A 15,101-nucleotide genomic window follows, 5' to 3' on the forward strand; every position below is an offset into this window, starting at 1 on the left:
CAACAACTATTCCATGACATTTGAAATCCTAACATTTCTAGTGAGATATCTAATCAACATAAGCATTTTAATACAATAAAATGAGGGTGTTGAAGAAATGTAGAGTTTTAGCTTTCAAAGTGAGATGCCTAGGTGGAAGAATAATTTTGTATTAATACAATTGAAGAGGTACCATCTCAACAATATTAAAAATATGATAAAAGCATGGATACCATTTTTGTAGGTAGAGAACATATTTGTACATAAAATGATGATCTAGGTTATGATATGCAATTTAAAGAGATTTTTAGATAGTAGAACATCATTGGAAGATTTCACTTGATCTAATTTGTGCTTTTTATATAAATGAGAAAATTGTCAATTATTTTTGTCATCATGACCATGCTTGTCATTGTAATAGCCAAATAATTAGGCATAGGTAAGACAATAAAATACAATCAATTAATTTTATAACTAAAGCAAACCACATGTACAAGTGTTGTTGCCAAATAGTACAATACATGAAACAAACTTCTCAATCGACTTGTAACTAAACCTTAATCACATCATGAATAAACCCTAATAACTTTATGAATAGATGCAAATAAATCCTAAACTTACTAAGGACTTAAAAAAGAATCTTAAACATTGTTACACACAATATATGCAGATACCCTAATGAACATTAAAGACAATTTTACATTATTATTGACAATGACTAAAACTTTTGATAACCCATTTCCACAAAAAAATGTTAGTTTAAAATAACTAATTGAAAGAATTATAAACTTATAATTATAACTTATACTAGGTAGATCACCATGACGCTTTGATAAAAATATTATAACTATCATAATGAATAAATGTGTCACAAAACACAAAATACGTCTTTGCTGATAAACACCATCAAACACCAGTTTTGAAGTTTCAAATATATTTAGTAGAAAGTAAAAGAAGCAAAAAACATCATACATTCACCTTGAAATTCTAACTACTTCAATAGTTTGAATGCTAGATTTTAGAATCACAAAAAAAAAAAAAAAATATAATTCAACCACTTCATTAGTGATATGATGAGACAAAATACCCCAAAAATAGTTGGCAAAATTATTTGTTACATAGAAGCACCTAAAAAATTAGAGAAACCTTCAACTAATGACCATATAAGAATGAAAAATAACATCACCTCAAAACAAGGATAAGTGAATTAGAATAACACAAAAAGAGAAGAATAGATAGAGAAGTGATTGGGTTGCTGGTTCATTGCCTTAGTGAGGTGTAGAATCCTCACCTGAGCCAAACACATGCATATGATGGCTAGGAAGACAAGCAACAAGTAATGAGCCATCATTAGCTACCATTCATTTCTTCATTGAAAATAGAAAATCAAAAAACAAGTTAAAGTCACCAAACACATCAAAAATCATAGATAATAATAAATATATTATGAAAAGGGAATTAAGGAAAAGTGATTACATTGTTGGTCATTTACCTTAGCGTAGATGATGGTGTTGAAGATGATCAATAAACAATGACCCAACATTGGTGACCATTTCTTCTACATAAGCCTTGACCAATACAAAGCTAGAGAGATCATGTGTTGGTGCCAAATGAAACAATAGTTTCTAGAAAGAGGAGTCTTGGTAGTGGGGCGCCAGTGAGCAATAAATGCGAGGTATTGAAGCATTGAATGCTCAAAGGTGTCAAAGTGGGTGCCATCACATACAAGTATATGGAAATGAATGCTTAGTTAATGTGGTGGATCAAGAAGGAAAGAGGAGGTAAAGTCATTTAATGTTAACAAGTTTAAAAAATTCATGGCATTTTGCCTACTTGCCACATGACTTGATGAACAATACCAATCAATAAGTATGTAGGGACTGAGTCCCCTTGACCCACCATTGTTTAGCCTTTAAAACAAACACAAAATGACCCTGCTCCACCTCTTTTTGTTGTTCATATGATAGATTGGTTGAACACTTATCACAACAATTTTTTATGTCCACGATTAAATTACCAAAATAACAAGATTTTTTTAATTTTTGATCTACATGACACTCCACATGAACTTCCAAAATTAACCGCTCCCCCATAAGACCTCCCTTAATTTGTCCAGAATTCTTTTTATAAAATGTTTTATTTCTCCTTTAAATGTGCCAACTTATAAGATAATTCCAACATAAACATGGACACACTAACTTTGAACACAAATATATTAAATGCTTGGTGTACTTGTTGTGATTTTCCTTTTTCATATAGCTGAAATGCTTATGTGCGTATTCTCCAAACCCTTAGAGCTCCTCGTGTGACCGCTTTAAGTGGCCAACGGCTTAAATCATCTTTTCTGCAGATTTTGAAAAACCTCGCATAAACCCCGGCCCGAACAAATACACAGCGTAGAATAAATCCAACCGAGATCCAGTTGTAGCAGCATAACACAAATTATACCATGGGTTGGAAGGCTGCTGAAAAGCTCATTAAAAACTGGAAGATTCTCAGAGGAGACTATGTGAAAATTTTTCTTCGGTTTTAATTGAAAAAAGAATTGCACATTTTTTTGTTTTAGTTTTTGTCAAATAAAATTTACGTGATGACCGTTTTAAGTGTATGGATTTACAGGTCATGATAATGGCGGGGAAGGATAAGGGTCAGAACGGCACAATTAAGAGAGTAATCAGATCCCAAAACCGAGTTATTGTCGAGGGCAAGAATTTGGTAGTCCCTGCGAACTCATCATCTGCTTATATTAGAGTGTTTCGTATTACGAGGGAATTTTAGTGTTATATCGTAATTCCTTTAATTTAATCCACATCCGGGCAGTGTTTAATCCTACTTGGGTTTCACTGTAATTTTTTTATTTGGCTAGTTAGGCGAGGATATGAGCTGTCTTTATTGGTGGAAACAAGGGCCAGATTATATAACAATCTTGCTATCTGTATTGTAGGGAATTCCTCTTATTGCATTTGAATTTGATTTACGCTGGTGTGAATGTCTTCATTGCCATTACACATAATCAATTCCAAGGGTTTTTATTGCATCTTTTCTTGCTTTGTAATCTTGTACGAGGTCATGGATGCTCTTTATGCAGTGCTTGGACCACATTCTTAAAATTGGTTAACATGGGTTACATTTAAACGACTATTTCCCCTTTTTGACTCATGACCACTTGAGCTATGGTTGCCTTATAACATTGTGAAGTTTAAATGTGGGTCACACTCTGAGATGTGTTTTCCATCACCATTATACCACTATCCCTTGGAGGATTAAAACTGATGCCATGCTTATCTAATAATGGCCATTTTGCTAGGGCTTCATTGCATGTTGCCCCCACTCTAATGATCTATATAACCATGCTCAGATAGTTTTAAACAGGACATATTAAAATGAAGATATATGGGTGTTGATTTCAATAAAAGGGGAGGAACAATGGCAATAGGACAGATGACTACGCACAGGTTGATTTCATTTAGATTGCATAAACCTATTTGACTATAAGAAACAGACTATTTGAGTTTTATCTATAATATTCACAGATTCAGGATATGGTGGCTTGTTGGCATGAGCCTTATGTAATTTTGTTCTTTCCAGGTAAATAAATACATATGTCAGCTTCAAATAAGATATTTATATCAAGTGGAAAAAGTAGCAGTGTGAAGTCCACCCATGAGACCAGATACGTGACCTGCTTTTAGAGAGTAATAATAAAAGCCAACGATGGGCAACCGGCTCAGCCTGCTGTAGCAGGATATCATACTTCGATATCCTATCATTTGGGTCAGCCGATTGAAAATGCCCATAAAAAACAGATGAACTGAAATTGAGAAAATCCATAATTGCCAAGAGGCTTGCTAGAATTGACTATATGTGAAGTCAGCGGGAAGGTTTGCAGCATCCAAGATTCTTTTCATTCTCCAAGGGGAGCTCCTTATACCCTGCAGACAGAGTTGGAACAATGGGAATTTGTACACTTCCTGGCTGTTGCATGAGCACCATGATTAACTTCAATGAAGCAAGCCATCCCAGAGAAGTAAACTTCTGTAATGAATCAAAAGCTGAAAACCATAATAAAAGGAAACGTTGCAGCAAAAGTTTAAAGTTGTGAAACAAAAATTCCATTTTTTTTCCTTAAAAAAAGGAAAGAAAGATGAGATCTGAATTACAGGGTGTACACACCAAATCCGAAGAAAATCAAACAGAATTCTCTTATTATACAAATATGATTTCTATGTAATATATAAAATGACAAGAATTTTTTCTGGGAAGGCATGGGTGCCATGATCCGCCATCCACAGGCTCTTGCTCAATGTTTTCTGATCCCAAACAACATTTGGACTTGAGGCCTAAAGGACTTTAATAACTCCTGCAAGCCGAAAGGCCTGTAACCAAGCTAAATTACCTTTCACGGCTTGTAGGATCAATTTGTTATATCTGATATTCCTAATTATTATAGTGTAACTGATGGGTAACAAAATTATAATTGCTGACATAAAACTGACATAGCATCTTATGGCCGCACCAAAGAAATAAGTTAATAACTGATAGATCCTTGTATAACTGATCTATATCTACATAAGTGATGTTTTTGTGGGTAACTTGTATATTTCTGCATAACTGATTTCTTCTATCTCAACTATGTAGGCTTTAATAGCTTTACATGCTCTAGGCTGAAAAAAGAACTTCCCTCAATACATCCATGATCTGTAATTGGCCTGGAGACTGTACTGTACAATTATTGAACATAGATCTTATACTTGCCCATGTGTTGGCCCAAGGCAAATTGCTTCTAAAATCAACATACATAAGACTGATGATGCGTGTTACACTTATGGGTTTCCATCTACTTCATTTATACTATTTGGATGTGCAAGTACTGAAACACATGCCTACTATGGATTTTCCATATGTATGCAAAGATTCTAGCACTTCCTGATCACCCTGGAATGGGCAAGGTGAGATCATTCGATGGGTAGAATGCAAATAATAATCAAATTAATTTTAAAGACTGGCAGCAAGCTGCGCTGTTTACAAAACTTGCATATAAGCAATTTGAAACTAACTAATGCTCAGGAAATCTATTCTAAGCCTAAGAATATAGGAAATGATGAACAAATTTAGTGGAATCGAACTAGGCAAGGTCTCACAAACAGGTTTTGACATGAGCTTAGTGCAATCGTCTAAAGTATACTTATTGATTTTCAAATTATTACCATCAAACATTGACACCATCCAAGTTGATGCATATCAAGGGATGTATAATAATTGAAGTTAAGCTTGCTTAATTTTCCAGTTGACCACACAAGGCACACTTACCAACGGCAAGAGGCTAGTGGTATGGATTAAGGATTCCACACAAATATATTCAACAAATCTTCCACTAAATCTAATAAACATGATAACAAATTCTAATCTAAAATTCTAATCTAACTTGGAGGAATTGAACAACATTTGAAAGACAAAATCACCATCAAGTCGAACAATGATATATATTTAAATAGCTGCAACATATACCAACAATTCTACAAAAACTCTCCCTTTTACAAATGAGAGACAATGAGGTATATATAGAGTCTCATACAAAATGGATGGCCAAGATTAAGACTAAATCAAGGGCCAAGATCATGCCAACAAAACCCTAGAATCGCCCTAATTAGGGTTTACATAAAAAATGGTGCCACCAACATATGGCCCAATAGAAAGATACCTAGTCATCAAATAGAGAATCTTCTAGAAGATTCCTCCCTGCATCTCTCTCTCTCCTAGCATACTCCAAGAATCTAGCCAATACAAAATCTAACTCCTCCATGGAAATGCTAGGTACGGTATCCTGCTGTAAATCAATCACATCCAATGCATCCGAGCAAGCATCCAAAGTGTTCTCCCAATCTGGCATGAGCTTTTGCGTATTATGGACATGAATCAACAAAGAGACCAAATCATCTATCTGACTCTTCTTCAAAGAGTCCAATTGACAAAAATACATAAGTTTCATCTTGTCTCTTAATTCTGCTAAGTGTAAACCACTAGCCTCACTAACATCAACACCCAATAACTCCTCAATTGAGGCAACGATCTTCAACTGAATATCATGAATTGATCCTTCCATCTCTGTACAACTCAGCTGGGTTCTCTCATAAGTTGATTTCTTCATGGCCAATGAACAATACCGGCCATGGAAATCATATCTATCTCCACTGTGCACAACATTCTCCTTGATTAGTGTGGACACGGGAATCTTCTTCAAAGCTCTAAGGCATGGAATAGTCTTCTCCTAAATAGGCCTGAATTCTTCCCAAACTCCCTCCAAATACTGGATTCTAAACATGGGCCCCGTTGTCCTGTCAAATGCCTGGACAAACTGAGTAAGGAAATCATCTGCCTGTTTCTTTGTACTTTCAATCCATTTCTCCACCTCCGAGAGTGTATCTCTCGCTACCTCATAGTGTGAATGTAGTCCACGATCAACTGCAATAGGGGAAATAAGGGTGGGATTCTCACGCCTTATCCCTACAATGTACTCTTTAAGTCTGATATTCTCTTCTTTGTACTTCTCCTTTTCTTCAATCTTTCTATCCAACCTCGCATTGATTGCCCTAAGGTTATCACCAACCTCCTGAAATTCCTGCTCTCTTGTAGTACGACCAAGGGGAATCTGAAGTAATCTGGAAATCCATGGGAGTAGCAATGTGCGCCGTCAAACTTGCAATAGGAACAACCACCTGCGCAATCCGCATTCCTGTCTCATCTCTAGCTATGTGTGACAAAATCTCAGCTCTCTTAGGCTCTTTCTCTTTATTGCTCCTAGCTAAGTAGTCATCAATGTCATCAATAGGCTGTACCTCTATCATTTTCTTACTTTTCTCCATACTCTTCATCAGCCAATCAGGAATAGTGGCCATCTCTATACCATCATCGAGACACATCTCTTGATCAAGCCCTCTCAATGCTGAGATAACATCATCATCATCGGGATTATTCCTAGTCAAATCATATACATCTTTTCCCAAACTAACCTCCAAAAGGACAGTAGGGGATCCCGACTGATCATCATCCTCATTAGGTGGAGCAGATGTGGCTGTGGCGTGTAAATCCTGAATATTCTCTGGTAGTATCACTGTGTTGGAACATTGCTCAGTCCCCTTGTTTTGTTTAGCCATTTCAACTTCCTTAATTGATGAGACATTGAGAGGTGGTGAATGAATGATAGGTGAAGGAATGGTAGTCTTTTGTTTCTTCTTCTTGACCTCTTCAATCTTTTTCCCTTAAGCCTTGACTTCTCCTGGTGTGTTCTTCCTTCTCTTGGGAGCTTGACTCTCCTCGTCCGCATGAATCCAACATCACTGATAGTCCTCTGATCATCCTCGGAAGCGGATTCCTCCTGTTTCATCTTTTCATAAGTGAAGGAGACACCCATATCAACTAACTTATTCATCTAAATATCTACCCATGCTCGGGAGAAACTCAAGACCTCTCTCATCAATACATTCAAATCTATTTCTACTAACTCTGACCAATTAGGCAATAAGATCGCCCTCTTCATTTCATTTTCATACTGTGGATGCGTATGATCCTTGCCATCTAACACCTGATTAGGAACGAGGAAAGTCCCTCATGAAATCCACTAACATTCTGGACCAAATTCTTCTCTTCACTGCCTGCTCGTCCATCAGGTTGGCCCAATAATCTTCTATGTCTACCTTGTGGATGAACTTTTCTCCCCCGATCCTTCCAACTTTCTTATCTGGATCAAACTTTTCTCTTCTCTTATATGTCGCAAATCGATAGATTGCAAGCTCCTTGCTCACAGTGTTGGCGGCTAGGGCGGACTGGCAAACCTCCAATGTTTTTGCAACTGAAATATGAAATGTCATGCCTGTCCTGTGCTTCTCTTTCTGAATAGAATCAAACTCCAGAAGCTGTCTCACCACTTCCAACAAGATCATTTTGTCGGAAGGATACCTAGGAAGCTTGTAGGGTTCGGATTGAAATCCATGAATCCTAAGGTATTTGAAAGTGGGAAACTGAATATACCACGATCCATATTTCTCTATCAGCTCCGTTGCCTCCTTGGATAACCTCTTGTGGACTCCACCTTGCAGCATTCGTGTGATATACATTCTGAATACATCATTCACTCTCTTATAATTTTCAATTCTATACATGTTTAGCTGTGGATAGCACTCATAACTCTTGAATTGTCCTTGTCCATTCCTGACTTCACCTTTGCATATCAATCCTTTGTATGTAACAAACCGTGCAAGCAGGTACACCAAGTAGGAAGTCATGGCGAATGACTTGGACCGCTCCACATTCCTCAACTGAAAGTCCAGATTGTCACTTATGATTCTAGACCAATTTATCAATGTTCCTTTTAGACAATCCTGGATGAAATAGAACATCCATCCATCGTATATTGCACCCTATGGCATCCCCATCACTCGGTTAAGCAGGAATACTAAATCACTATATTCCTATTTGAAGTCTGTGCACATGAGTGTTTTGGGAGCCTTGGAATGATGAGTTCTAGGCTCAATCATCCACTCCTTATTCACCATGGTCTTGCACGCATCCATCTTCTTCTTGCATCGGTCTTCATATTCATTCTTGGTTATATCCTTCATGTCTGCTCCACGTGGAATTCCAAACACCTCAGCAATCGCATCCTCAGCAAGGTAGGCAACGATGGCACCCTTAGGAGTCTTGATCATTCGGGAGCGAGGATCATAACATCGTGCACACTCCAGGATAAGCTCATTGCACTATATGGATTGCGGAAATCCAGCGGCCTGATAAATGCCACTCTTCATATTGTTCGCATAGGTTGGGGAAGGAATCTGGCTCCCAATTCCGAACATCCGCTTTCGCATCTGGTTCATGTTCGTGTTTGTAATCTCCTTCCATCTAGATGACATCTTGGATTCTTGATAGAATCCAGTCTCAAGTATCTTCTGTTGTTCTCTCCTTTCTTTGAGTCTAGACTTCGACATCGCACTTGTACGAAACTTGAAGTTAGAACTTAGGAAAATATAATATTCTAGACAAAATTCCTGACTTCTTAATGATTTAGACTAATTTTTATATGGAAATCAGGAAAATAATCCACACTCTTGATAGATTTCAACAATTGAATACAAAATGTGACAAGGTTAGGGCATGAAATCCTCATGAAATTCATTAAAATCAATAATTTTCAGACCAAAGTCTGAAAACACCTCCTTATACCTAGAAATTATGCTCAAATTAGAGTGCAAAGGAGTATACCGGATCAACAATGACTAAGAAAAAGACACAAAATCATGTTTGAAGACACCTTCCGAAGTCAACAATGGCTGCCAGCAAATCTGAAGACAACCTGCAACTTACAAATTAATCTCTAAAAACATGTTGCAGTTACCCAAATATGCACAAACTTGATGAAAATCAGTTTTGATGACGAAAGCAATCATATCCAGGAATGTAGGTATGACTGGTAAAAGTTTAATCTTCTAAGGACAAGTCTGAAAATGTATTGCTTCAGACTTGCCAGCACTTTGGAAAAGTGATTAAAATCCCTGGAAATGATCAAAAAATGAGTAACAAATGAGCTCCAAGCAAAATCGCCAAAAGTGACAGGTGGCTGGAAATGAAAATTTACTGAGGACAGCAGCCAACCAATGAAATTTGCAGACCTGCAACAGTTCTGAATAACTCTGAAAATGGACTGAAAGTGATCCCAATCAGCCTATAGGCAAAATCGCCTAAGGCACAAATGAACTGAAAATGCAACGTAGGTCTGAAAATGGATTTTCCAGCCAGCATGAAGGTGTAAGATCTTAGCAATGGAGGCAAAACTCAGGTCTGAAAACATCAATCAGCAAGCTCACAATAATGGCAGCATCACCCAAGGAGGAAAAATCACTAAAATTGGAGGTGAAAATCTCCCAAACACAAAATCGCCTTCCTTCACAAAAATCACCAACTCTCCAAAAATCGATATCCCTCCAAAAATCGTGGCAAATATACTCCAATGGCAGCCACCAAAAAATCGCTAGGCTAGAAATGGAGGAAAAATGGCAATAAAATCAATCTTCAATTCAATGTGTCACTTGGACACTTCACCAAAAACCGTCAGCTAGAGGAAAAATCGCCTTTGCATGCATACACTTGGCAAATATAATAATAAAATAATGCTGGGATCTCTCCTTTTAAACTTGCTTTCACCATCAACTTTCACTATACAACCAATGTGGGATAAAAAACTTGCTCTTATACTTGCCTTGCAAAATTGATTTGCTTCTAGAAGGTTAAAATCATTAAATGTTCATTGCAAATCATTTATTAATTGTTTTTTATTTTTTAAATAATCATTGCCTTTCATTAAAAAACAATTAAATGAGGTTCATTTTATTAAAATATTTCAAAATTTAAATTAAAAATGGCCATTTGGGGAAAATCGATTTAAGTAGGGATAAAAAATAAATCCCATTAAAATCATTAAAAAATTGTCAAAATTATCCCCTTAAGGGAAAATCGATCCCAGTAGGGATAAAAATCCCTATCAAGATTCAAAATTCATCAATGTGCACAAAATTTGGGTCTAGGGGAAAATCGATCTCAGTCTGGAATGAAAATTCCACTTAAAACTTCGTCATTCAACACAAAAATGCCCCTGGTGGAAAATCGACCCTAGTCTGGACATTGATCCGGACACAAAAATATTAAAATCACTCGTAGTGGAAAATCGCCTAGGGTTTGGAATGAATATCTGCACAAAAATCCTCAAAATCTTGTCACAAAAAGGCTTGGTGGAAAATCGACCCAGGTGTGGAATCATCACAAACGTCATCCACAACCTTATCCATACTCCCAATGGAAAAACGAGGGTAGTCAGGACAAAATCCTAACACTTAGTCAAAATTATAGCATCTTGGGGAAAATCGACCCTAGGATGGATTCTCAATGGTGGAAAAATGGGGCAAGTCTGGATTTTAGGGGAAATCCATGTCCATTTTGGATTTTGAGTGGGGGAAAATCATGACTAGTCAGGAATATGAGGGGAAAAGCACCTCTAGTATGAAATTTTGACCTTTAAACCCTTAGAATATGGATTTTCATCCAGAAAATGATGATTTTTCCACTCAAAATCACTAGGAAACTTCAAAACTCAGTAAAACTCAACTGGACTTGGCAAATTTATCAAAAATTTGAGCGAAAATAAAGGAAACCTATTGGGATAAAGTGCAAAATCAACTTGAATAACTCCCTGGGAGCAAGAAAACAACTCCAAAAGGTCCTGAAACACCTTAGCACTTTAAAATCACTGACGTGGATGTTCAAAAACACGTTAACGCTCAGAAGGTTTATACTTAGACAAAATTAGGATCACTTAAAATCTCAACTTTACGTGCTTGATCCTATAACTTCAAATAAACCCTAAACGACACTAGGCATGATCAAAACTCTGAGACTCCGGCACTAGAAACTCAAAATTGCCCACTAAGCTGCCAAAACCCTAACCCAAACAATGCGGAAAGCAGGAAAAGAGGGGGTCCCCATTAGCCATGGGGCGATGTGTGAAAAGGTCACAACAAGACTCAAATCGCAATCAACATGGTGGATTCGACAACTTGTATTGAGGAACCCATCAGTGAGTCTGGAGCAATACTGGAAGAGTGACCTATCGCCAAGAAGGTTGAAGGAGTCACCATAGCAAGAATAGATCCATATTTAACAACTTGTCTATTTGGCCCATTGGCTACAAAGATAAGACTTTATGAGGGCTCTAGGATAATGCGTGCTCCCTATTTCGGCAAAAGGAGGGGCTACATAAGCCATGAATTGGATATAGATCCAGTAGTGAAGAAAGTGACAAACAAGAGGTAGAATGGCCCAAGTTTACTCTGAGGATGAAGGTGGTCCAAAGCTATGACCTATATTGATGGCAAAATGCTATATGGTAGTGGAAAGGTTAGGGTACAACGAGGTTGTAATTGAATATGCAAAGGTGTTAATGCGATAGCTATGGTCGGATCCTTCAGGCCAACATAGCAAATGGAAAATGTGTGAATGGCCTATCGGCCTTACACATTTACAAAGTCCGATTTAAGATGATCCTTACCGACTTTGTAACTTTTATTTGCATTTATATCTATCCCGCCACTCTTGAATAATAAGATGTGTTTATTATGATATAATTAATCGCTAACAAAAAGACGTGTTGATTAAATAAGAAGTCGGCTTTTGATATAAGTCGTGTTGGTTGATCAAGTCGTGGTGGGTATATAGATCCATTCGTTCGATCATCTTCAGCAATTCGAATCAATCATCAAGCAGATTGTGTTCCTTCTATTGTAGATCGAAGTACATACATCCTACAGCAGTTCACATCATTCACTCAGCAGTCCGTTGATATATATCTACAGCAGATAGAAGACTATCTACAACAGTTTGTGAATCAACTAAAGAAGACCGATTTTCATAGCAGATTGTATATTCTCTATTGTGGATTTTTGCCATTCATATATAGCTTCAAGTGTGAAACAAATTCTTTGTAAAGTCACTTGACATAGTTGAGATAATAAAGACATACTTCATTGCTGGGTTTTCCACCTTCAAGAGGAAGGTTTTCCCAGGGTACATTCTGTGCAATTGTGTTTGATTTTCTATCTATCTAATCTGATCACATAATTTAACATGGTATGAGAGCCACGGTGAAGTAAGATCGTGATCAGATTTTTCCACAACTAAGAAGTTTTCTCTCATCTCTCACCTTCAAGGAGAAACTTCAAAGCCTCGAAAATGGTGAACTGTCTTAAAGTTGAGGATAGGTTGGAAGGCGCATCAAACTTCATCTCATGGAAGTTTAGAGTACTTATTGCACTTGAAGAAAATGATCTTCTTTAGTTTGTGGAGGATAAAGACTTATCCCAGGCAGAAGATCAAGAGGAGAAACTTTAATTCAAGAAGAATGCCATAAAAGCAAAGAAGATATTGATCGACTTTGTGAGGGATCACTTAGTGCCTCTCATCTCCAAGATGACAACTGCGAGAGATATGTTCAAGACCTTGGAAGGTCTATATGAGATTAACAACACAAGTAGGGCTCTTGCATTGAGGCAACAACTTCATCAAGTAAAGATGGCAAAAGGAGAATTTGTCATGTCATTCTTCATGAAGATTTTAGAACTGAGGGATCAACTAAGTGCTATTGGGGATCTAGTGATTGATAAAGACCTTGTCATGTTGGCATTGAATGGCCTTCCTCATTCATGGGAGCCATTTATTCAAAGTATAAGTGGAAGATCCAAATTGCCTAAGTTTGATTGTCTTTGTGCGGATTGCATTCAAGAAGAATCAAGATTGGCGGCTAGGGGAATTGTCAAAGGTTCTTAAAATGATGACACTCATGTTCTTTCCACCCAATCTACCAAGAAAGGAAGGAATTGGAAGAAGAGCAACTTCAAAAGGAATAGAGATCAGAGATCAGATTCCACACTTGATTCAAAGAAGAAGAAGAAAGATCTCTCTCGCATCTAGTGCTTTAGGTGTGACAAGTTTGGTCACTATGCAAGGGACTGTTTGACAAGGCCTAAGCAACAAATGACAAACATTAATGAAGTCTCGATTCAGAAGGAATCTGAAGATAACTCTAATGGATTCCTCTTCATATCTGCCTTATCAAGCAATGTTCCTACAGATAGTAATGCTTGGCTGATTGATAGTTGAGCTTCTAGACACATCATCGGCTATCGGGAGCATCTTTCAGATTTGGTGGAGAAGGAGTCTAATCTCCAAGTGATCATTGGAGATGATGCACGCTATTCTGTAAGAGGATTTGGTACTACATCACTCAACCTAGAATCTGGAGTCTCTCTTCACCTAAGTGATGTCTTATTCGTGTCGGGAATCAAGAGAAATCATGTGTCTATTTTAGCCTTGGAGGATAAGGGTTATCAAATTGCATTTTCAAAAGGGAGAGTTCTTGCATGGCCAAAGAACTCTAGCATCAAGACTGCTCGTGTGATTGGGAATCGTCATGAGAGTTTGTATAAGCTCTCCACTCATCTTGTTCAAGCTCTTCTACATGATTCTTCCCGTTCCAACGAACTATGGCATAGAAGACTTGGGCATCTACATTTCAGGGCTCTTCCATCATTGGAGAAGATGGTTAAAGGTATTCCTAAACTCAGTCATGTACATGATGGTACTTGTAAAGGTTGTGCTATGGGTAAAAATATTAAGAGTCCATTTCATAGTAGTGAAAGTAGGTCTAAAGAAGTTCTAGATCTTGTACATTCAGATTTATATTGTCCAATGTCAATTTCATCCCTAAGTGGATTTTTGTATTATGTAACTTTCATAGATGACTACTCTAGGAAGACTTGGATTTATTTCTTAAGGTCTAAAGAGTCTGATGAAGTCCTAGGTAGATTTAAAGAGTTTAAAGCTCAAGTAGAAAACTTATCTGGGAAAAGATTTAAAGTTTTAAGGCCTGATAATGGAGGTGAGTACACCTTTGGTAGCTTTCGTGATTTCTGTATTGAGGCAGGGATCAAGAGGAAGTTTTGTGTCCCTTACAACCCTCAGCAAAATGGGGTTGCAGAAAGAAGGAACATATTTATTGTCGAAGATGCAAAAGCCATGATCCATGATCAAGGCCTTCGAACCTTTATTTGGGCAGAAGCTTCTAGAGTAACAGTGTATGTTCGGAACAAATGTCCTCACTGGATGTTGCAGAATATGACTCCAGAAGAAGCCTTTTCAAGGATTAAGCCTGATGTAAGTCACTTGAGGATCTTTGGTTGTCTAGTGTATGTTCATATACCCAAAGACAAAAGAGCCAAGTTGGAACTTTCTGGCAAGAGAGGAATTTTTGTGGGCTACAGTGAAACCTCTAAAGCCTACCATATTTACATTCTTGGTTAGAAGCAAATAGAAGTGAGCAGAGATGTTACATTTGAGGAAGATGTTGCATTCAGAAAATCTAACTGGTCTTGCATGGAGATAGATGATGAAAATCATGAGACTCCTCAAGACATGGACATTGATCATACTACTGAGATTTAGAGGGAGTCCATTGAACTTGTAGCCAATGATGATCCAATTGAACCTTTAGATCCTACTGATGGGCCTAGAGATATTGTTGT

At 37.4% G+C, this 15,101-nt stretch overlaps 1 protein-coding gene across 2 annotated transcripts in view; it reads left to right on the plus strand.

Moving 5' to 3' along the window:
- The first annotated feature begins 2,242 nt into the window (after positions 1 to 2,242).
- LOC131065936 (uncharacterized) overlaps positions 2,243 to 15,101 on the plus strand; it is a 94,280-nt gene continuing 81,421 nt past the window's right edge. The window contains exons 1-2 of one of the 2 annotated variants that reach the window (XM_058000536.2): positions 2,243 to 2,488; positions 2,599 to 2,694. In XM_058000536.2, the coding sequence (XP_057856519.1) occupies positions 2,429 to 2,488; positions 2,599 to 2,694 (156 nt within the window). In that variant the 5' untranslated portion in view covers positions 2,243 to 2,428. The remainder of the gene's footprint in view (positions 2,489 to 2,598; positions 2,695 to 15,101) is intronic. The other variant, XM_058000535.2, reaches the window with a different exon arrangement.

This window comes from Cryptomeria japonica, chromosome 2 (genome assembly GCF_030272615.1).
Source record: "Cryptomeria japonica chromosome 2, Sugi_1.0, whole genome shotgun sequence".
NCBI classification, from domain to species: domain Eukaryota; kingdom Viridiplantae; phylum Streptophyta; class Pinopsida; order Cupressales; family Cupressaceae; genus Cryptomeria; species Cryptomeria japonica.